The sequence below is a fragment of the Harpegnathos saltator genome, unplaced genomic scaffold (assembly GCF_003227715.2).
Source record: "Harpegnathos saltator strain DR-91 unplaced genomic scaffold, Hsal_v8.6 scaffold659, whole genome shotgun sequence".
Taxonomy (NCBI): Eukaryota; Metazoa; Arthropoda; class Insecta; order Hymenoptera; family Formicidae; genus Harpegnathos; species Harpegnathos saltator.
This window is the reverse complement of record NW_020230492.1, coordinates 602,602-623,377: the sequence shown is the minus strand read 5'-3', so window position 1 is coordinate 623,377 and position 20,776 is coordinate 602,602. Positions and strand designations below refer to the sequence as shown.

The 20,776-nt window shown below is 36.9% G+C and overlaps 5 protein-coding genes across 13 annotated transcripts; 3 read left to right on the top strand and 2 right to left on the bottom strand.

The window, feature by feature from the left end:
- Positions 1–59: 59 nt before the first annotated feature.
- On the bottom strand, positions 60–5,119 carry LOC105185144 (WD repeat-containing protein WRAP73). 2 transcript variants are annotated; one of them, XM_011144424.3, is made up of 7 exons: positions 4,807–5,119; positions 4,526–4,708; positions 4,106–4,285; positions 977–1,225; positions 707–863; positions 366–575; positions 60–296 (listed from the first exon to the last, which is right to left on the bottom strand). In XM_011144424.3, the coding sequence occupies exons 1-7, from the start codon at positions 4,972–4,974 to the stop codon at positions 88–90; spliced, it is 1,356 nt and encodes a 451-aa protein (XP_011142726.1). In that variant the 5' UTR covers positions 4,975–5,119; the 3' UTR covers positions 60–87. The 2 variants fall into 2 exon arrangements, with proteins under 2 accessions (XP_011142726.1, XP_011142725.1); XM_011144423.3 differs by having other exon boundaries at positions 956–1,225; positions 4,807–5,114.
- Elp2 (elongator complex protein 2) lies at positions 1,448–4,013 on the top strand. The gene is made up of 2 exons (XM_011144422.3): positions 1,448–2,707; positions 2,833–4,013. The coding sequence occupies exons 1-2, from the start codon at positions 1,518–1,520 to the stop codon at positions 3,992–3,994; spliced, it is 2,352 nt and encodes a 783-aa protein (XP_011142724.1). The 5' UTR covers positions 1,448–1,517; the 3' UTR covers positions 3,995–4,013.
- Positions 5,120–5,257: 138 nt separating the features above from the next.
- Positions 5,258–13,432, top strand: Acf (ATP-dependent chromatin assembly factor large subunit). Of its 3 annotated transcripts, none has more exons than XM_011144427.3 (14): positions 5,258–5,809; positions 6,308–6,446; positions 6,570–6,784; positions 6,858–7,068; positions 7,158–7,405; positions 7,483–8,159; positions 8,241–8,717; positions 8,860–9,350; positions 9,436–10,212; positions 10,335–10,558; positions 10,701–10,876; positions 11,034–11,147; positions 11,479–11,830; positions 12,391–13,432. In XM_011144427.3, the coding sequence occupies exons 1-14, from the start codon at positions 5,697–5,699 to the stop codon at positions 12,566–12,568; spliced, it is 4,392 nt and encodes a 1,463-aa protein (XP_011142729.1). In that variant the 5' UTR covers positions 5,258–5,696; the 3' UTR covers positions 12,569–13,432. The 3 variants fall into 3 exon arrangements, with proteins under 3 accessions (XP_011142729.1, XP_011142730.1, XP_011142728.1); XM_011144426.3 differs by having other exon boundaries at positions 5,264–5,809; positions 12,379–13,432; XM_011144428.3 differs by lacking the exon at positions 11,034–11,147 and having other exon boundaries at positions 5,262–5,809; positions 12,379–13,432.
- A 310-nt stretch (positions 13,433–13,742) lies between these two features.
- roh (reduction of Rh1) lies at positions 13,743–15,956 on the bottom strand. 3 transcript variants are annotated; one of them, XM_025304961.1, is made up of 3 exons: positions 15,902–15,956; positions 14,018–14,189; positions 13,743–13,942 (listed from the first exon to the last, which is right to left on the bottom strand). In XM_025304961.1, the coding sequence occupies exons 2-3, from the start codon at positions 14,178–14,180 to the stop codon at positions 13,866–13,868; spliced, it is 240 nt and encodes a 79-aa protein (XP_025160746.1). In that variant the 5' UTR covers positions 14,181–14,189; positions 15,902–15,956; the 3' UTR covers positions 13,743–13,865. The 3 variants fall into 3 exon arrangements, with proteins under 3 accessions (XP_025160746.1, XP_011142731.1, XP_011142732.1); XM_011144429.3 differs by lacking the exon at positions 15,902–15,956 and adding an exon at positions 14,801–14,959; XM_011144430.3 differs by lacking the exon at positions 15,902–15,956 and adding an exon at positions 14,801–14,905 and having other exon boundaries at positions 14,018–14,185.
- Hph (HIF prolyl hydroxylase) lies at positions 15,515–20,678 on the top strand. Of its 4 annotated transcripts, XM_025304959.1 has the most exons (6): positions 15,515–15,614; positions 15,746–16,171; positions 16,577–17,277; positions 19,362–19,481; positions 19,736–19,946; positions 20,092–20,678. In XM_025304959.1, exons 2-6 carry the CDS (start codon positions 15,790–15,792, stop codon positions 20,121–20,123), a joined length of 1,446 nt encoding a protein of 481 aa, XP_025160744.1. In that variant the 5' UTR covers positions 15,515–15,614; positions 15,746–15,789; the 3' UTR covers positions 20,124–20,678. The 4 variants fall into 4 exon arrangements, with proteins under 4 accessions (XP_025160744.1, XP_011142734.1, XP_025160745.1 ...); XM_011144432.3 differs by lacking the exon at positions 15,515–15,614 and having other exon boundaries at positions 15,644–16,171; XM_025304960.1 differs by lacking the exon at positions 15,515–15,614 and having other exon boundaries at positions 15,645–16,171; positions 19,736–19,993; positions 20,072–20,678.
- Positions 20,679–20,776: the final 98 nt, after the last annotated feature.

The following is a 20,776-nucleotide window of genomic DNA, read 5'->3' as shown; positions in this document are numbered from 1 at the left end:
CACAATATTATTAAATATTTGCACAAAAAAATATTTTATAATATCAAAATACAATCAGCATCAGATGTCAATTTAAATTATTACTTGCTAAGATATATCTGTGATTTCATAAATCATTGCCTTATTATAACCGCATAATGCAACTTTATCTCCGGTAGGGTGCCAATGAGCATCTACGACCGACATATACTTAGACATTGGTAGAATTCTTGTACTTTTTCGGCTCCATTCGTACACACGTGTGGTATACTCGGAGAACACCAATAATTGTGGGTGAACGGGACTCCATTTAATGGCTATAAATAAAAATATAATATATTAATACTACCTCTAAGAGAGAATTGTTTGATATTTCGACAACCTACTCGTGATAGGATTTTCAAGTAGCAAATAATCAAGATAGTCAGTAAAAATGTCCCATATCCATAATGTGGTAGGATAAAGCTCGTGTTTTACAGCTAAGTATTGTCCACAGACACTGAATTCAAATAGATTAACCTTCGCTACTGAGAAATTATCACTGCTATCCTTTTTTCCAATTTCTATACATATAGGACGTTCATGTATTTCGCGAACTGAAATTACAAAAGAGATATCAGATAGACTTTGATCATAAACTATTTTATAGGCTTTTAATTTCTCATCCAATCTACGTTTGGATTTTTAATGGGATTTCTTAGAAACTAGTTCAATATCTTTTACTTACGAACACGTTCATTGCAGGAGACAATATATTTGTTCGGGTTTTTTCCCGAATCAATAAACTCCTTATATACCCTTGTTAAATAATTACATTCTCTGATCAATGGATCTAAATATAATTGTAACAGTGGTGTCCATGTAATGTAATTAAGAATGATAATCTGTATACATAAATTATGATTAGAGGATAAGTAATTTTATACAATAAGTAATAATCAAGAACTTTATAAAAATCTACAATATAACGAATTACCACTTCGTTACATCCAATTACAGCTAAAAATTGTCCGCTGGGCATCCATTCGACATTTTCGATTCCTTTCAATTTTCTTTCAAAACTGTATACCGTTTCGGGTGGCTGTGTAATTTCCAACGGAGAAAATGCAGCCACATGTTTCTCCCACACGGTAGAATAAACAATAAGTTTAGGTTCGGCGGGAGATGAACACCATATGCATAATAATTCGTCGTTCGGTGACCAGCGAATCCTGTCGATGTTGCGCAAACGATCGCAAATGAGTTTCTGCAATAATTTCAAAATCATTAATTACCTGCTAATCCATAATGAGATGTATTTTCTAGTAGTTTTAGACTGAGTTGAAAGTTCAACTCAATTGGAGACGCTGTAAGAAATTTTAAATTTTAAAATTGCTGCGAAAATTCATATAAAAATGCCTTTATGACACTTTGGGATTTCTTTATATCGCAGCGACGCTATTGGTACGCCTGTAAATTCAAGCAATGGCCGCTCACGGTTGCGACTTGTGCGTGGAATTCGTTGTCCGAGACAACCGTTTCATTACACGATTTACGACATGAAAGATTTCAAAATGACAACATGTTACATTTCCTGTGCGTGCAATCGCGTGCCTCATTGCGCGGATTGGGCCAATAACGGTCTCGTTTGCTTCGGTGCGTGCAATGCGGTCGCGATTTATGAACCGTGCATGCACATCGGTCGCATCGTACACACGTTGCACCGGCATAGCGATCGTGTCACTACGGTACATTGGATCAGGCCGAGAAACGACGTATTAGAAACGGAATTGTTGTCCTGTTCCGTAGACGGCACCGTAATCATTTGGAGCAAGGATTGCCAGAGCAACTCTTTCCGGGACACCTCGATATTGGATGTAGGATGTGCCGTGATATTTGCGGATTCCCTTCAGCTGATCGACGATGCATCGTCGAATCACCCAAGGCTATTGATATGCGTAGGTACTGGCAGCGAATTGAAGATTTACTTGAGACGGGATAATGCAGACGTAAACGTTATCCAAACGATGGACTTCGGCGGAAAGTTTTCGATAAACTGCCGTTTGACACATCTATCAAACACGAAACATCTTCTCATGGCTACGGCGTTGGAAAATTTCTCTGTCGTGCTTTGCACCGCGGATCAACTAGAATTGAATTTTGTGAGAGTGCAGAGTTTATCGGGGCACCAAGATTGGGTAAAATGTATGGACTTTTGTCACGACAGTGATGGAAGCATCTTTCTCGCGACAGGCTCAGAAGATACCACGATACGATTATGGAAAATTAGTAAAACTGCCACGAAATTATCGAGTGATAAGTTCATGCAGAAAAGAGAAATTTTCACAATAGATAATACAGAATACAATGTTACTTTGGAGTCTCTTCTTTATGGTCATGAAAGCTGGATTTACGGAGTACATTGGCAACCCATCAAACGGGAGAATGACGGTAGTCAATCGATAAGATTATTATCTTCTTCGTTTGACAAATCCATGATTATATGGAAGTTTGATGACTCTGTTGGGATTTGGGCAGAAGAAGTACTTGTTGGAGAAGTTGGTGGCAATTCTCTGGGTTTCTATGGTTGCAAGTTTGCTCCAGATGGACTACACATATTGGGATATGATTACCAGGGTTCTTTTCATATTTGGAAATATTCTCAGGAAATCGCAAAATGGCTTCCACGATCGGCACCCAGCGGTCATTTTTCTGAAGTAGTTGACTTATGTTGGGAACCTAAAGGAAGGTCTGTACAAGTCCCAAATTTATAATATTTAATATATGCATATGTATATGTGCATGTAATGTTTACCAGTGTAGCTCTGTGAATATGAATAAGAAAATGATAAATTATTCTGTAATGTTTTACAGGTTCCTCCTTACAGCCAGCACGGACAAAACTACAAGAATTCATGCAGCATGGAAAGACAACCTCGAGGAACGATGGCACGAGATCGCACGTCCTCAGGTTCATGGACATGATATGTCATGTCTGATTATGTTGGCACCGTACATGTACGCTTCCGGAGCAGAAGAAAAGGTGGTACGTGTTTTCACAGCTACATCGACATTTAGAAATCGCTTAAGATCGTTGGCAGATGTGGAAGATTTCAAGTCTATAGCAGTTAGTGGCGCTACCGTGCCTTCTCTTGGACTGACGAACAAGGCGACGTTTGATGAAGAAATCGTCGAGTACAAGACCGTACAGAATTTAACTACGAAGGACAGCGAGTATGAAACACCCACGGAAGAAGAACTCACGCAAAATACACTTTGGCCGGAATTGCAGAAACTTTACGGACACGGCTACGAGATATTTTGCATGGCAGCAAGGCACGATGGATGCTTACTGGCTACAGCATGCAAGTCGACGAATTTGGAACACGCGACGATCATATTGTGGAGTTGCAGCACATGGTCGCAAGTTCAAAAATTGGTCTCTCATCAATTAACTGTAACGCAAATGGAATTTTCACCAAATGACAAATATTTACTGTCAGTCTCAAGAGACAGGAAATGGTCGCTATTTAAAGAGCATGATGGAAGTTACTTATTAATCGTGACCAGCTTGAAGCACAATAGTCCACACTCACGAATCATCTGGTGCTGTGCCTGGACAGGAGATTCGAATTACTTTGCAACTGGATCCAGAGATGGGAAAGTAGGCATATGGTCCGTGACGACGGAAGAAAATAACGTTAGTGTTGTTCAAGAAGCAACCTTGGATACACAGAATCAGTCAGTTACAGCTGTATGTTTTGCACCATACTGCATCACACAAGGATCTTACATTCTGGCAGTTGGATATGAAGCAGGAAATATAGAAATCTATATGTTAACTACGAATGTCAGGATTATCGAATGGAAATTGGTAAAATATGATACTTCTGAAGCTCATCATTTGACTGTAAAGAGGCTTAAGTTTCAACCTAGTAACAAACAGCTGCTTAGTACATTGCGATTGGCGAGTTGTGGTTCTGACTCTATTGTTAAGATACAAGATATAGATATATCGCTATTTATAAAGACATAGTTCTCCTATTATATCAAAATTGAAGTAGATAACCATTTTGTTATTATGTTATTTTTATATAATACAATTGTACAAAAAGCTCAACATAATTATTTTTATGTATATACTCACTCGACTTATTTTCCAATTGTCTGTTCTGTAAATCTCCACTGTATCTTTGTTTTTCTCTGTAGTTATCACAGCTAATCTCCTACTACTGGGACTAAAGTGCAATTTATCAAAAGCAGACGTTTTTAGATTTTGTATATATGATACAGTCTGATCTTCCAAGTCCCAAATAGATATTTGAATCTGTAAAATATTGAATCTTTTTCATATTACAATAAAAGTTTATATGAAAGATACAATTTTTCTTTTATCATTATTTATATTACCAGTGCTTAAGAAACTATATATTCAACTATATATATATATATTCATATGTTATGATATATGTGTGCAATATATATTATTCATTACTAATATTATTATCATTTATAATAATGTACTGTATCATATATGATAAATATAATAATGTTATGCTATACATACATTAAAATCTGCTATGGTAAGGATACATTTGCTATCTGGGGACCAAGTAACACTTTGTAAACCTACGCTGCCTTCTGTAAGTTTACATTTCCACTTGGGATGATGCACTGAATATACCTGAACAATGGCCTTCTTTATATTTGCACATAAAATATATTCACTATTTGGAGACCATTCTATGCACTGTAATATGACAAATAAAAATCTAAATATGTATATTGTTGTTAGTGAGACAGCGCTCTGATTGAATTGATAATTCTAATCTGTCGATGTAAACTAACTTGTATCACGTCGGCAAATACAAACGAGTGACAAGTGTCGAAGGTCTTCGCGTCTTTTATAAGTAAATTAGAATGGAACGCAACCGCTAAATATGCTCCGTTATTTGAAAAATAGCACAAACGATTATTAATGCGAAACAGCTTATCCTCGTTGACGTTGGCAGCCATTGGAAGAAATTTAAAAGCTGCTGTTTCCTTGACAGCCGCAATGTTACCAAACAAAAATAATTTAATATAAAGAAAGTAACTATCACACTAGCCGGCCAAATTGACCAATTCGATCTACTGTCAAGTTCAAATTTTTAATTCGCGATTCTTAATCTTCGATATGTAATCACGTATAAACTTTATAGTTGAAAAAACGGTCGCGCGCATTTTGCCACGTCTCTATGAACTTAGATATATATAAATGTCGCGAGGCGAATTCGTTTCTCGAGGGATTCTCAGAAGACGGGTTGTATTTTATCGTACGGTACTGTGTTCAGAAACTCATCGAAACGTATGTTTCTGCAAACTTTTTGCGAGCGGTTGTACATACGGTGGCCAGGTGTAAATTGTGTGAATATATACGTGTAGGACGCACGACGCTGTTGAAATCACGCTTTATTATGAATTTCGCGGCGAAATAACGCGAACGTGAAACGACGAAGGTCGCCGCTAGCGTCGTCGAGTTTTGCGGCTCGACGTAGTCGAATTCCCGGTGTTGAATATCGTTCGACGGGTGCGTATCACCCGCGTGCCACTTGGCGCGCCGCGCGTGAGAGCAATACTATTCGCGCGTTCTCTTTCTCGCGGTCCTTCGTTTTCGCGGAGATTCGCTGCTTATCGCATCGTCGAAGAAACCGCGCCAACGCTGTGGCCGTGTCGTTGCTGTCACCATCCTTGTCGAAATGCCGCTGCTGCGTAAACAGCCATTTCAGCGTCTCCACGTTTCCTCCGACTTCAGGGATGACGATGAAGTATTCTATTGCGAGGTTACAAATGAGATATTCAAGGACTACAAGTAAGCAAGCTCATGACAGCCGCCGTTTTGTCGCCACAGGATCCGCTTTACCGCCGAACCAATCGTTCGGCTAACAATCTCGTCGATTTATCGTTTTAATTTGTCGTAACGGTATCGTACTGTGTGCGTATTAATTGTAAATACATCAACATGGAGCATTGCTATGTTGATGAATGTATTTGCAATCCCCAAGTCTCTCGGACAAGTTCATTTCGTTATTGCACGAAGAAATGTGATTGCCAAGATTCTCGGCTTCAACGATACAGATTACGAACTTTTATAGTTAAAGTTATCATTTTTATTTATCGTTCTTATGCTTATTTAAACAATCTAGATATTTGTTATTATTTATTGCATGTCACACAATGAGATTATATTACAATTGCGGTGTGATTTATGACTTTATCATATATTTTGTCATATATACATACATACATATATATAGAATATATATACAGAGATACATTACAATTAATTTTTATATGTTTCCTATTACAGTGAATTTTGTGCACGTATTATTTTATGCAATTCACTTATTTGGTCATGCAGTATCACAGGAAGAACTAGTATGACATTTCAAGAAGCTTTAGAATGTGAAGAAAATGCAAAAAAGAGCTTAAAAGAGTTTCCAATGGAGGTACCCTTCCATTTGATATAAGTCAATTATTGATAAGCAGATCTTTTTTAAGTCATATATGCACACAATATTTCTATATAATATTTCTAAAATACATTTATCTTTTTATTATATATATTTCAGCTGCGCATTCCCATATTATATCTTGCTAGCAAAACAAATAGATTCTCTTTTAATGAAATGATTGAGGATGTTTATCAATTTGCGAGGGATCGCTATTTTGTAGGAGAAATGGTAGAAGCAAGTTTTACTGAAGAATCTTGGTGTAATTGCCATGTTCTTCAAGTTATTGTACCTTCTGAGCAACAAGTTAATGCATACCTCAATGAAAACGGCAGGTAAATAATTCACAGCAGATCAGATTATATTAAATACATGTAATGCTATTCTATGTTATTGTGCTTATTTTAGAAGTTTGCAAGAAAATTATTATCATCCACCTGCAAAGTTATTTCGTTATGAGGTGGAACAGTTAGATTCTGGAGATTCTGATGTCAGTCAGCTTATGGTAGTAGAAGCATCTCAAGTTAGAAGACGAAAACAGCATTACAGCAGAGAGCGTAATAAAATATTTCTTCGTCAACTCTGCGAACAAAATACTAGCAGTATCTGGGTGGTCAAGGTTAATACAAAATTAATTGATTACCATGTTTTATATTTATACGATGTTATACTGTGTTATATTATGTGATTTTTCTTTATGAAATATAGGACAGTGTTTTGAAAAAGTATGGAATCAACAAAGTTCGTTTTGATACTATATTTGCTGGAACACTTCCAGATTTCACAGTGCGTGTAAAAAAATCTGTCAAACAAAAACAGGAGTCTATAAATAAATTTCTCACCACGGATGTGTCTAAGCAAAAAACGCTAGAGAAAACGGATCTTCAGAAAAAAGTTAATGATACCGGAAAGGTTAGTGAAGGTGGTGTAGTAGTGAAAAAATTTCGGAAACCAAGGTAAGTCATTACAGTAAGATTTTGTTCAAAAATCTTTCATTTCTGATAACTGTTTTAATACTTACATTTATGAGTAGAACAAATGGCAAATTCAAGGAAGAGCTCAAGGCAAAAGCACTGGAAGAGAAAGCAAAACGTAAGGAGGAAAGGGCATTGAAAAGCGAGCATTTAAAAGAAAAGAAGCAAAAATTAGCAGCTTTAGCGGCATACATGAAACAATGGAATAAGCCGAGAGAAGATCTCGAATGTGAAGATCTTTGCCCCATTCCTGAACCTACTATTATTAAATGCGGTATACCAAACGAAAAGTTTGGTGATTTTGCTATGATATTAGAATTTCTTCAATTCTTTAATGAAGAATTAGAAGTGTCTGTATATTTTGCTGGCGGCTTTACTTTAGAATTATTGGAGAAGGCATTGTTGATTAAAGAAGTATCTGGCCCTTGGAGCGATCTACTACAACTGCTGTTAATAAATATATTTAAATATCAGAAAGAGGAAGACAATGAAATAGATGCGCAAGCAGCGTCTATTTTGTTGGATGATATTAGTCCTTACGAAGGTGCATCGTCGATGGCAAAAGCTGTAAAACTCGCTACAATAGCTTCTAGATGGTGTCCGACTTATCAAGGATGCAAATTATCAGAACTGACAATGGATCATGTAACTCTGAGTGAAATATTGAGGCAACATTTATTGAGCTCTGGTGGACGCATAAGCGAAGCCGCTTCAAAATGGCGATACTCACAGAAAGGTGCGTATATACATGCGTATGTAATTTAAATTAAGGAAAATAATATTAAGGAACGATATTTAATGCTTATTTTATTTATAGGTGGCTACACAAACTTTGATGAACCAGCTCTTCTTTTGAGAATAAACGAAGGTTACATTTTACGATTGTTGGGCCACAAAAATGTCTGCGAGTTCGATTTAGACGACAAAATAAAAATTGCGACGTGTTTGATTAATCAATTGCTTACATTCGCACCGATACGCGATGCGATTGAGGAACGACACGATAAATTGCATCAAGCGAAAAGGGAGCTGAAATTGTTCTTGCATGCAGAGCAGAAGAAGGAGAAGGAAGAGAAGGAAAAAATGAGAGAACGTGAGAAGGAAGGCAAATTTGAGGAGGAAGATTCTAAGCCGAAGAAAGTGACGCGTGGTAATTATGAGGAAGAGAAGAAAAAGGAAGAATATGAGAATAAGCTAAAAGAGCTACAACAAGCATCAAGAGATGATAAAATGATGCTTTATTTGGGTGCAGATAGAGCTCATCGAAGATACTGGAGATTTTTATCTATACCAGGTGCGTGCGCATATTCTTACATTTTTATTATCATAACAAATATATAAAAAACATTAAGTACGACAAAGTGTAAGCCTATACTCGTTTATATTTGTTATTCATTCCAATTAATATCCCAAACGTTCTTTTTTTTTCGTTTTAGGGATATTCGTAGAAAATGACGAATGGTGGGCTGGAAATTGCCTTCCTGAGGGTACGCCGCATCACCCGGAGCTGCAAGATAAAGAAGCGACATATGCATATCTAAAAAATAAATTCGAAGACGAATTCAGCGACAAGGAAAATAGTTTCAAAAAATCAAAAAAATCTCCGAAGAAACTTGTGTCCTCGGACAAAAATGGCGTGAAATCGCAACGCAAGGAAGCAAATCGAAAGGAATTTAAACAGGATCTCACTAACATTAAGAAGAACTTGGTATTGTGTACGGGAGACAAAGACTGCCCCGTTCATTGCAAAAGATCACTGTTGAAATGGAGCTTTTATGGGAACCAGGAGGACATCCAAGCACTAATAAATAGTTTAAGTACAAGAGGCATTAGGGAAAGTGAACTTAGAAACAATCTTGTACAAGAAATGGACAATTTGCTCACTATTATCAATGAATGTCCCAAACATAGATTAAATCCTGATGTAGTAAGTATAATATGTACATGTAAGGCCAACTGACTGACTAAATTGACTGAAAAGCAAAGAGTTTAAAGCGATATCTGTATGCTAGTTTTCAGATCCTAACAAAGGGCAGATTAATAAGGCGACAAAGAAGAATAAGTACGAAAATTCAAACCTGAATTTTCCTCCTGAAATACCGGTCGACGAAGTGATGGAATTGACTCTGAGAGATTATATTTTAGACTTTGAAGATAAGATCAAGGCCGGCTGCTTGGGCTGCCTGAAGATCGTCGATCGTGAAATTTGGAGGAATACGATCAATCAGCGAGGTTACGATAAGCAATGTGATAAATTAGTATGCGCTGGTAACGAGATAGACATAGATATACCTGCCAACATCTTGATAGACAAGATAAAGAACGAATCTAAATACAGCAGACCCGGTACACCAGACTCTGAAGTTGGCAGTATTAGCATAAAGACTTACAGGGATCCGGGCGTGTACTTAGGTTTATCCAGCGAAAATGAAATAACGCCGGATCAGAAGCAACAAGCGACCATCAAACAGCTAGCCTGCGCCATTCTGCAGTTGTCCCACGGCGTGGAGCAAAGATACTTGCATCGACCATTGGGGAACGATCAGAAGGACAAAAAGTGGTCGGGCGAGGAGGCACGAGAAAGATGGGAGCAATCGCTCATGGCATCGACAAATTGGTCTCAGTTATTTGTTCACTTAAGTACCTTAGAAAATAGCGTCGCATGGGACAGAAGTGTGTTGAACGCTCAATGTCGCATATGTCGAAGGCGTAGAGATGCAGAGAATATGCTGCTCTGCGACGAATGCAACAAGGGACATCATTTATATTGTCTCAAACCAAAACTTAATGTAATTCAAGTTATTTATCTTTTTTTTTTCGTTTTTCTCTTTCTAGTATCACACGTCGCTTCTGCGACGATTTCGTGGCAATAAGACATATCTCCTTATCGTTTCGTTCTTTATTTGCACAGGCTGTACCAGAAGGAGATTGGTTTTGTACGACGTGTAGACCACCGGTGATAAAGCCTAAGGAAAAAACTCAGAAACGAAAGAGATTCGAGGATGAAATGGAGGACGAAGCGATACTGACCAAAGAAACACGACACAATCGCGCAAAACGTGTAGTAACGTATAGCGACGACGAGGCTATATCCGATCAGGAAGATGACGTTGATGAAGAGAGCGACCAAGATATGTGAGTGTTTCTCATGCTTTGTCCTTTCGTTCAAAAGACATTGGTCTTGCGTCTGGGACTTTGCTTTTTCCTCCTAAAGTTATAGTTATAGTTACATTTAAACTTTGAGAGATCATTTATGGAACTGATATTATCAATCCAGAAATGTACGGTCGGAAAACATATGCGCATCTTGCAAAAGCGGTGGAAAATTGATCACTTGCGACACATGTCCTGATCGTTACCACTTAGAGTGCGTAGAACCACCACTGTCGAGAGCTCCTAGGGGAAGGTGGTCCTGTACCAAGTGCAAGGATAAAAGAAGGAATGTTACAAAAGGTAACTCGATATCGTGAGCGCATTATAGGCTCGAACTTTGTCTACCTTACAATTTGAGCAAGATCTTTGCGCTTATCAAACGAAAGTAGCGAGCGGTAGACAAGTTATTTTATAAGGATGTTACGAAAAAGTTTCTTAGTGTGAATTATGTTGATAGTGAGGGGGCGCGAAAGGGAAAGAGACAAGGAGAGGCTGTGCGCAGCAGCAGCACGCTCTCGCATCCATGGCTTTGCCAAGAGCCTCCTCACTACAGAATCTACAGACTGGGACGGTCTGTATCGTATCCCTTTTTTATTGTATGCGTAGCATTCCCTTGGCCAGTCTTTTTTCCCCCTTTTTTTCCGCCGATTATGTTAGAACCGCACTTTGAGATGGTAATACAACATTACACGGCATATTATACGTGTATGCGTACGTGCGTGCGCGCCATACCACAAATATATGCTTAATTTATAGCTTAACTTTAAGAAGTCTTGTTATTGATAGACTGCTGCGTGTATCGCACGAACTTTGCTGATCACTAACGTGTGTAAATCACCCTGTATAAATAATATAAAGAGAAACACGTTTAGTTGAAATGTGTATGATGTTTGAATGTGTAGATAGTAGCACGTCGGAGGACACTGAACCGAGGCAAACACGGCGCGCGACTAAGAGGGCGGCCGAAATCGAACACGAGGAAGATAAGAGTTCGATCAAGGGATCTATGGCGAGATTGCAGGAATTACTCTCCGACATCAGGCACCACCGAGACTCGTGGCCATTTCTCTCACCCGTTACGAAGGACGAAGTTCCAGATTACCACGACATCATTTCTAATCCGATGGATTTCGGTACAATTAAATATAAACTCGGCAACGGTGATTATGAAAGAGTAGATGAGTTTTTTAACGATTGCCAGCTGGTCTTCGAAAACTGCAGATTGTACAATAAGGAGCACAGTTCCGTTTACAGGTACGTGCTGACGTCATCGTCATTCGTGTCATATAAGTTCGGATGCCAGAGATCGTACTTTTCGTATTTTATTTTTATCGTTGATATGTATTTTAATTAGTACAGTCATTAACCCAAGATAATAAAGTAGCAACTATTTTGTTCTATCATATTGGCATAGCAGTTGTTGAATATATATGCAAGAAAATCTGGTTAACCATCAAACGTGAATTCAATTAGGTTTATAGAACATACGTTGACTCCCAATACATAATATTTAAGGTCATAGTTGAATAAAATAATATTGTTATGTGTAAAATCAATCAGCTCACGCGATAATTTAGACACAGTTAATTATTCTGTACGATTGGCTCAGTAAAAAAGAATCAGTAAAAAGCTCAGTAAAAAGAATTACATTTTCCGTAAGTCTGCAAGTAATATACAAAGCACATTGCACATTTAGCACGTAACTATAGATAACTTTGCTGTTGATACATAAGTAATCTTTGGCCTCCGAACCAGTCTGGGAATAACGCGTAAGAAGTAAAACTATGTCTTTTTAAAAATAGCTACGTGTACAGGGCAGGCACGCGATTACTCAAGTACTTGGAAAAACGCTGCAAAGAATTGGGATTGGATTTCGATGAAGCGCTGTTTCAAGAACCCAAGGCCAAAAGAATGAGGTTGAACGGCGATGGTCTTGAAGAAAATGGAATGACCGACAGCGAGGACGATGAAGAAGCACAGAAAAGAAGATAGAAACAAGATATATACATAATATATATTTCATTATGCATACATATGAGATTTTTGAATCTGTGCTACTAAATTTTATATATTTTCAATTCATACGGACCTATGTATCAATACCAAATGGTGAATAGATTTCGGTATATAGCTCAAGACTTTTATAAACTATGTACCGATTCTTTTTGAAGCAACAAGAAATTACGCCAACAATTTGCAAAATATTACAACTGTAAAATTTTACTTCGCTGAATCAGTCACGCGTGTACATGAAGAAGATTTCCTTTACTCTCTAGAATTTATTTTTTTTCGAGGCTTGTAATAAAGATGTATGCAGTATTATTTGCAAGAATTCATATACATAAGTCGCACTACATATACTTTTAGGTATATTATTGCACGTTTGCATTACATTGCATGTACACATCTCAAAACAAACATAAACGAGCAGCGAGTCAGTCCCATTTGCTTTGAATTGTACAAGAGTAGTACTATTTTCTTTATAAGTGTATTGTAAAGAGGAGAAACTATTTGTTATTATGAAATTATTAATATTCTCGCATTTCCTTCTCGACAATTATTTATTATTTTTTTATTCGCGCACCTCACATATTCTCTTATCTATGGTTATTATTAATGATCGTTCACTGTATACTTGGTAAGTTAAAGTTTAGAAATTTTAGTTCCCCTTTTTCTCAAGAGACAATATACATACAAGGTTTAACCGTAGAACACGAAAATTATGGCGTGATAGTTGAGATACATCAAAATTCAAGGTTGCTTAGTTTTAGATGAAAACTGCTTGTGGAACATGCATAAACGTTACTCATAAATTCATGTTTGTAGATCCAGACAATAAAGTTGGATACTTTTGTATATCATGTTCTATAACCATTGTCAACCGTGAAAATTATATGAATATTATTTATATTAAAAAAAAAGAAAATCTGTGTTCTATATAATGGCAATGCTTATGTTCCATTGTGCATGTTTATCTTCAACATTTTGTTTTCACGATAAATAGACAAAAACTATGTAATAAGTTATCATCTTTTACTTGTAGTAGAGCAACTACAAAGAAACATTTTTTTTAACTAATGTATTTTATATGAATATTATTATTGTAGTAATAGAGATTTTTAAACAATTTTATGAAGCTTTTTTTTAAATAATTTTACATATATGATCCTGTGCAACATCAGGTTTATTTTTTCTAATTATACCTTAAAGATTACATCTCAGATTACATTTTTCTCTCAGGTATACTATTCATTTTAATATATACTTGTCTAATTATTGCATTTATATTTTAATGATGATTACTGGGGCCTTCAAATGTCTCTTTCCATATTTTCTCCCACTTTTCAACATTTGCAGGAGAATATGCTGAAATGAGAAGTAGGAAATTATAAATATGTACAATAAATTTAAATATAAAAATTAAGATAAATTTTGACTTACATAATTTTTGTATCTTGTATATTATGGGTAGTGTTGCAAATATGGAATAAAACATATATCTGAACAACCAGCTATGTTTCCAGTAATATTTGTATGGAAACTGAACAAGTTTTGCAGTCAATGTATATGGATATTTCATAGGTCGATATGGTTTATCAGACATGTTGGCTATCTATAATAAATACAGCTTATGATAAATCACATTTATATCTTAATATAAGGTAGAGTTTACTTGACACTGCAAATGCTTTGAAGCTATGCATATTAATCATTAATATGCATATCAATAATTTGTAATAATATGCTTCTTGTACCAAGAACCATGTTCAAGCTGCTTCGAAGCATTTATAGTGCCAAGTCCGCTAGCAGCGATCTTAGTAGCTTTATACTTTAAATATCATATAAAGTTTTTGTATGCAATACTGATGATTCACGAAATAAATATTTTAATGTAAAGATATAGGCTTTATGTTTTACTCTGTGACAGATAATCCAACAATTGCAAACTGTACAAGACATGTCTTGTATATAACAGAATATATGTAACCAAAGCTTCGTTTTATTATGTATTTTCAATTAAACGCAAATTTACACAGGAATGACACTGTACGTAATAATAATATACGATTTATATTGATCATTACATCTACAATATATGATGGAAAGACGAATACATGATTCAATCTACTTTAGAATCACCAATTATTTGATATTACAGGCCGATGCCTGCACTTTAATATCATACAGATGCTATCGTTATTTTCGAGATTCTAAATTACTCACACGACTTTAACTTTCCGACGTTTCAACAAGAAGAAAATCCAGGTTACCACCGACCGATTTTACATAATCAGTATGTTTTCCACCTCTTATTCTTTGGTCTGTTCTTTTTAGCTGCACTGCTAATGCGATAAGTTAGAGTGGGACAGCTCGACAACTCTCTATATTTTTTCTCATTCTAACTTATTGCATCAGTTCAGTAGTGCAGCTAAAAAGAACAGACCTCTTACGTGTATTAAACGTCAATATAGGTGGCGCGTCCAAATACAATGGTACAGTGCATGAAAATCGCTCATTAGGCTCTCGTGAATAGATCTTAAGCGGTGATCAAATTATTCGAATTGTTTCCATTGTTTATAACAGATTTGGTTATGATTATATAATTACCGGCGTTTTATCTCGTTATTCTATCTCGTAGAAAACTTTAATGAATATCACCCTGCCGATTATGTTCGAAGCGTGCGAATGACGATCTTTGCATGACTGAATCTTTTCGCAGAATTTAGCATTGTCAGTAAATCGTCAAAATTATGGGATATAAGAGCATGAAACGAACGCATATACGAGTGTATCGTACCGTGGTAGAATTAGGTAATGTTAATGTTAAGATTAGAGGTTAGGACGTGGAGAATGCAGACACAGGATGGGCGCCAGTTGAACTCGTTACGGCTCTGGGCGCTTGCATCGGCAGCGACGATAGTCGCGCGGGTGAGAGGAGCGAGCGGGCTGCCGTGGCGATTGAGAAGATCGCGTTCGCTGCGGAGTAGCGGGTGGACAGGCGGCGCGCGTGCGAGCGAAGGAGCGAGCGAGTGAATGAGTGAGTGAGTGAGTGAGTGAGTGAGTGAGTTAGTGAGCGAGCGAGTGAGCGAGCAGGCAAGCAAGCTAGCTAGCTAGCTAGTTAGCTAGCTAGCTGACGCGAGTGAGCGCGTGTGACTTTCTTTTTCGTAGAAATGTCAGCACTCGCTGCAGCGGCGTTATAAGCGAGCCGAAACATGTCCAGGTCGCTGCTCGGTCGCGCGCAGACACCCGGCGACGGTGTTCAAACAGGTGCAACGGTGACCTGCGTGGTGTGCGAACGAACTGACAAGCTGTTGAGGTGCTCACGTTGCAAAGCCGTGTTCTATTGTACGAAGGAGCATCAGAGGAGTGATTGGAAACGTCATCGGGACTTCTGCGCGACTCATCCGGCGTCCACAAGCGAGCTCCTCGCCACTGCAGACAGAAATTTTAATCGCGAGTACTCGTCCAGGCACCTCTCTGTCGACAAGGTACCGAGCGCGCCAGTTTCTAACCTAAGCAGGATCCCCATCTCGGACACGTCATGGGTTACGAACGTCATTTCGGAGCCGTATCGGAACGCGAAACAATTCGCAGGTATATGTGTGTTTCACTACCATTTTGCTTGTGACACCTTATCGTCTGTTGAGGTTTTGCGCAGTAGTAGATGTCTCGAGTCGCGTTGCCGATAACCGACTCGCGATATTAATAGCGAGAGCTCTGCCGATCGCGCGTTTGCACACCGTCCTTCGAGATGTTTGCAAATCGCAACTGCCAACGGCAATTTCTTAAACAGTGGTACGGATATTCTCTCACACACTCACACATACACATACCACACGTACACACACGCGTGCGCGCACTCTCTCTTTCTCTTTCTCTTTTTTTCTCTGTTGCGACGTTTCGCAGTGGTGCGATATGCCTCGTCGACATGTCGCACAATCATCTGTCTTTTGACTTGACAAAACTCATTGTTTTTGTACTCTCTGTGTCTAATTACAGCATCTATTACGCAAGGAGAAAACGTATCGAGTCAATACGAGCGAAAGGAGAATCAGAATCTTAAAAAGAAGCCGAACAACGGTAAGACAAGGAACGTACGCAACAACAAAGCCGACGCTTGGACATTGCCCATAACATACGAAGGAAGTTCAGAGGACACTATACTGGGTGCCAGGGCAGAACTTTTGAATCCCGCGTTGGAGAGCTCGAAGATTTTTGAGAACCTAAACAACACAGACCTTGGAATGCCAACCCGGCATCATAACGGCACAAAGAAGTTCCCAGAGGTGCAGTTGGGCCAGAAAGAAGAACTATTGCCTCCTTTTTTACATAGAAATAGAGACGATATCGAAGAGCTGTTAGACGAGATTTGCCGGAATATGATAAGAGATATGAACAATTATGGTGTGTGCGTGGTAGACAATTTTTTAGGCAAAGAAAGGGGTGAAGCAGTGCTAAGAGAAGTTTTAAATATGTACAGTGCTGGTTTATTTAAAGACGGACAGTTGGTTTCTAATAAAGCTGGTGCAAATGACTTGAAAACAATCCGTGGTGATCAAATCACGTGGCTGGATGGAAAGGAGCAACAATGTCAAAACATTGGTACACTCATATCGCGGGTCGATGCAATTATTATGAGAGCTAACAAAATGCGCAATAATGGAAAGATAGGAAACTATACAATCAATGGAAGAACAAAAGTGAGTATATTTTTTGTTTGTTGCACCAGTGTGTGTCTTTTGTGTTTCTAAACCAAATTATAAGATTGGTATATTTAGCAGTCTGTGAGTTGCATGAGATCATTGAGAGATACATATTTTCTTGTACTTTCTATAATTTATTTACAAGACCTTCAAGCTTTATCAAATAGGAACGGAATATGTCATGTTCAAACAGTGTACTTGGACTGTACGTTAGATAACATTCCAGGAAAAGCAAGTTGCAAAGAATAGCTGTGTATAAACACATAGTATTCATTTAACAACAATTTGCGTCAAATTTGCGATTGATCTCTCTTGAAATTGTTCGACCATTAATTACCAGTCTACTACTAGTCGGAAAATATTAACAAAACACATAGATGTATGACATTTTTAGACCCGCGCGTTCCGATGACATATTAAGAGGTGAATGCGATAGAGAAGGTCAGAATTCCAAAAATGTAACGATCTTCCGCGTACGCGTGCGAGAGAGAGAGAGAGAGAGAGAGAGAGAGAGAGAAAGAGAACGAAAGAGTGAGCGAGAGCGAACATCGAAGCAAGCTTGAGAGTGGGAATAAAGCGTGAGGTGCGATCAGTCACGTACGCCGCGCGATTTCGTGCGTCCCGCCCTCTTTCTCTACTATGCACAATGTGACAAATTTGTTTCGCAGATGTATGATCGCATATTCGTGACGCATTCTCTCTCTGTGATACTTTTATATAAAATATCAAGATATTTTTCTAGTACATGTTACACAAAACTAGTTTATACAATACATTGAATTCTCTATGAATAGCCTCTGTTATATTTCTCATTCATCAGTAAGTTTTGCTTGTTTCTCGTAGTGTTCGCGATTGTATCGAAGAGTTGGCTATTACTAAATCGTTCAACAATCATCTGCTCCAACTTGTAACTATTTGATAATTGTTCTACATCGTCATTGTTCTTTTATGCAACTGAATAATATGTTATTTATTTTGAAAAGAAATGTTTCATTTAACGCGCGATATCCTGTATTCGTTCTAAAATATTGAAATATTTGAGTCGAAGAAGGAGGAAAAGGAAATAACACGGATATTCTTGTAACGTTATCATTGAGCTGTTAACAACGTGCGGTCTTATTATCAGGAAATATGATTTTTACGTAAAACAATCTTGGGTAGACAGGCAAATTTGCCAACTAATTTAATAATAATAATAAGTAAAAACTAAAACTAATCAGTTGTTGCAAGCATAATATGTTGTGTATATCATTTCTTGATAATCAAAAAAGATTAAAAAATACGAAATATTTTGTGCGTTGATGATTGCTTTGTCATATCTATCACATCCAACCATTCTTTTACATTTTTAATTTTTCTCATCGATAAATATTCTCGCTAAATTATTTATGTTTGTTTTGTAGTTCTAAACTATGGAATTATATAAATATCTTGAGATAAAACAAACTTAAAATTAAAACGTAAAAGATTGTTAGAAAAGAATATTATGGTATACAGTTATATATTATACGATCATAATATTAAAGAAAATAAGCAAACAGCATGTGTGATAAAGTAGCACATATATTGTTTATTATTTGTTACAGATCTACACTAAAGATTCTCTGTATTTCTCTGTAATTGCATGTGTATTGTAATATAGTCATAATTGTGTAATGCTTTATCCTACTTCAGACATTTGTATGTGATGCTAGGATACTATTAGCAATACTTGGAATCTTATGAATATGGTTTAAAATTTTCCTTGTTCCTTAACTAATAACTAGCTGCTCTGTGTTGATGTTCTAGTCGATTTGTTTTTGTTATAGTCACACCTTAAGCTAGATATCAATCTAGGAAAAAAACATACATTGAAACGACAAATATCGCGTCGTTTTAATATATATATATATATATATTTATTTTTTTTTATTGGGATCACAAAATGATAAAAGGCGCGAGATTAATAAATTTTTACAATTTATTGTATATCAAATGCTTTTTATTGCAAATCGGCATTTCTTTTATATCTTAGGAATTGTCTGTTAATTCTATAAAGTATGTCACGATTATTTATAACTTATTTTCCTTCTACGTTCCAGGCTATGGTAGCTTGTTATCCTGGTCATGGTTCGCATTACGTAAAACATGTGGATAATCCCAACCGAGATGGACGTTGTATCACAGCCATTTACTACCTTAATCAGAATTGGGATATTAAGGTGCAATTTCATATATAAATATTGATATATATTTTTAACGAAAGTTAGAGAAGTTTAAGAAAAGATTCGAAACAGATAAATTCTCACTATCTAAATATAATCGAATCACATCGACTGTCTTGTTCGATGATTTAACGTACAATATGACAAGTCAAATAAGTGAGATATCGTGTAACAAATTGAAACATATGCACATCGATACCTGTCTATAAATAAGTCTATAAATAAAAAAATAATTTTCCTATTATACATAGAAGAATGGTGGACTCTTGAGAATATTTCCTGAGGGATGGCGCGACCAAGTAGCGAACATCGAGCCTCTGTTCGACAGAATATTATTTTTCTGGTCTGACAGGCGGAATCCGCATGAAGTACAACCAGCGTACGAAACGAGATACGCTATCACGCTTTGGTATTTCGATGCCGAAGAAAGGAATCAGGCTTGCCGTAGATATCAAAGAGAACGTACGTAAGCGATTGTATCGAACGTACGCGCGCGCACACATTTATGTGTATGTATATATGGTATTTTGCTTATGATCATAAGAGAACAGTGATCTTATTGACAAGTATTAATTATTGTAACTTAGATTATTAATTATCTTCCCAGGAGAATTAAACAAGACGAATCACATTTCATGAAATGCGAAATGGGAAGAAGTACCACGCCCTCTGGACTGATATCTTTCACTCTGTACATAAAATATGATGTATTATTATGTATTATGATACAGCTGAGATCATTCTTGCGGGAGGAATTGAATAGCTTACGAGATAAAATACTATTTACCAGCGATGATGTGTGGTTTTTGAAAAAAAAGTGCAATAGACGTAAGCGATTTTCCTTTTTTTTTTTTCTACAGATGGAACTGTAATATATGTGATGAGTTAATGTGTGTAGTTGTTGCAATTTATACTTATATGTATAATCGTTTATTTCGTCTCCTAAGATCCTGCGTTTGCACTTTAACCCAGTATTTAAAATATCGGTTTTGCATCCTGCGTTTAAAAAAAAAAAGCTTACATTTGCGCCGTTTAATGACTTCTCCATTACGTAAAGTATTAATCATCCTCGCATCATGTAACATTTAAAATATTTTAAACGAAGCCATAGAATATATAATGTGCAAAAGGTCTTTTCTTCCGAAACTTACAGACGTTATACTTTGTATTGCAAATAAATTTATCTCTCCGTAATATTTGTACACCATTTTTTAGAAATAGTAAAGTAACTACTTACTAAAGTTATATTGTTTACGTAAAGTGTAATGTTGATGTTACGTTACATAATGTTA

Excerpts from the sequence above, each read along its gene's own strand:
- Elp2 (XM_011144422.3), top strand. The coding sequence starts at position 1,518 with ATGAAAGATTTCAAAATGACAACATGTTACATTTCCTGTGCGTGCAAT. Across the intron at positions 2,708-2,832 it reads TGTTGGGAACCTAAAGGAAG|GTTCCTCCTTACAGCCAGCA; the intron begins GTCTGTACAAGT and ends AATGTTTTACAG.
- LOC105185144 (XM_011144423.3), bottom strand. The coding sequence starts at position 4,974 with ATGGCTGCCAACGTCAACGAGGATAAGCTGTTTCGCATTAATAATCGT. Across the intron at positions 576-706 it reads CTCCTGCAATGAACGTGTTC|TTCGCGAAATACATGAACGT; the intron begins GTAAGTAAAAGA and ends TTGTAATTTCAG. Across the intron at positions 297-365 it reads ACTTGAAAATCCTATCACGA|CCATTAAATGGAGTCCCGTT; the intron begins GTAGGTTGTCGA and ends TTTTATTTATAG.
- Acf (XM_011144426.3), top strand. The coding sequence starts at position 5,697 with ATGCCGCTGCTGCGTAAACAGCCATTTCAGCGTCTCCACGTTTCCTCC. Across the intron at positions 7,069-7,157 it reads GCAGTATCTGGGTGGTCAAG|GACAGTGTTTTGAAAAAGTA; the intron begins GTTAATACAAAA and ends TATGAAATATAG. Across the intron at positions 10,559-10,700 it reads GAAGAGAGCGACCAAGATAT|AAATGTACGGTCGGAAAACA; the intron begins GTGAGTGTTTCT and ends TTATCAATCCAG.
- roh (XM_025304961.1), bottom strand. The coding sequence starts at position 14,180 with ATGTCTGATAAACCATATCGACCTATGAAATATCCATATACATTGACT. Across the intron at positions 13,943-14,017 it reads ATACAAGATACAAAAATTAT|CATATTCTCCTGCAAATGTT; the intron begins GTAAGTCAAAAT and ends TTCTCATTTCAG.
- Hph (XM_025304959.1), top strand. The coding sequence starts at position 15,790 with ATGTCCAGGTCGCTGCTCGGTCGCGCGCAGACACCCGGCGACGGTGTT. Across the intron at positions 19,482-19,735 it reads ATCAGAATTGGGATATTAAG|AAGAATGGTGGACTCTTGAG; the intron begins GTGCAATTTCAT and ends TATTATACATAG. Across the intron at positions 19,947-20,091 it reads CCGTAGATATCAAAGAGAAC|GAGAATTAAACAAGACGAAT; the intron begins GTACGTAAGCGA and ends TTATCTTCCCAG.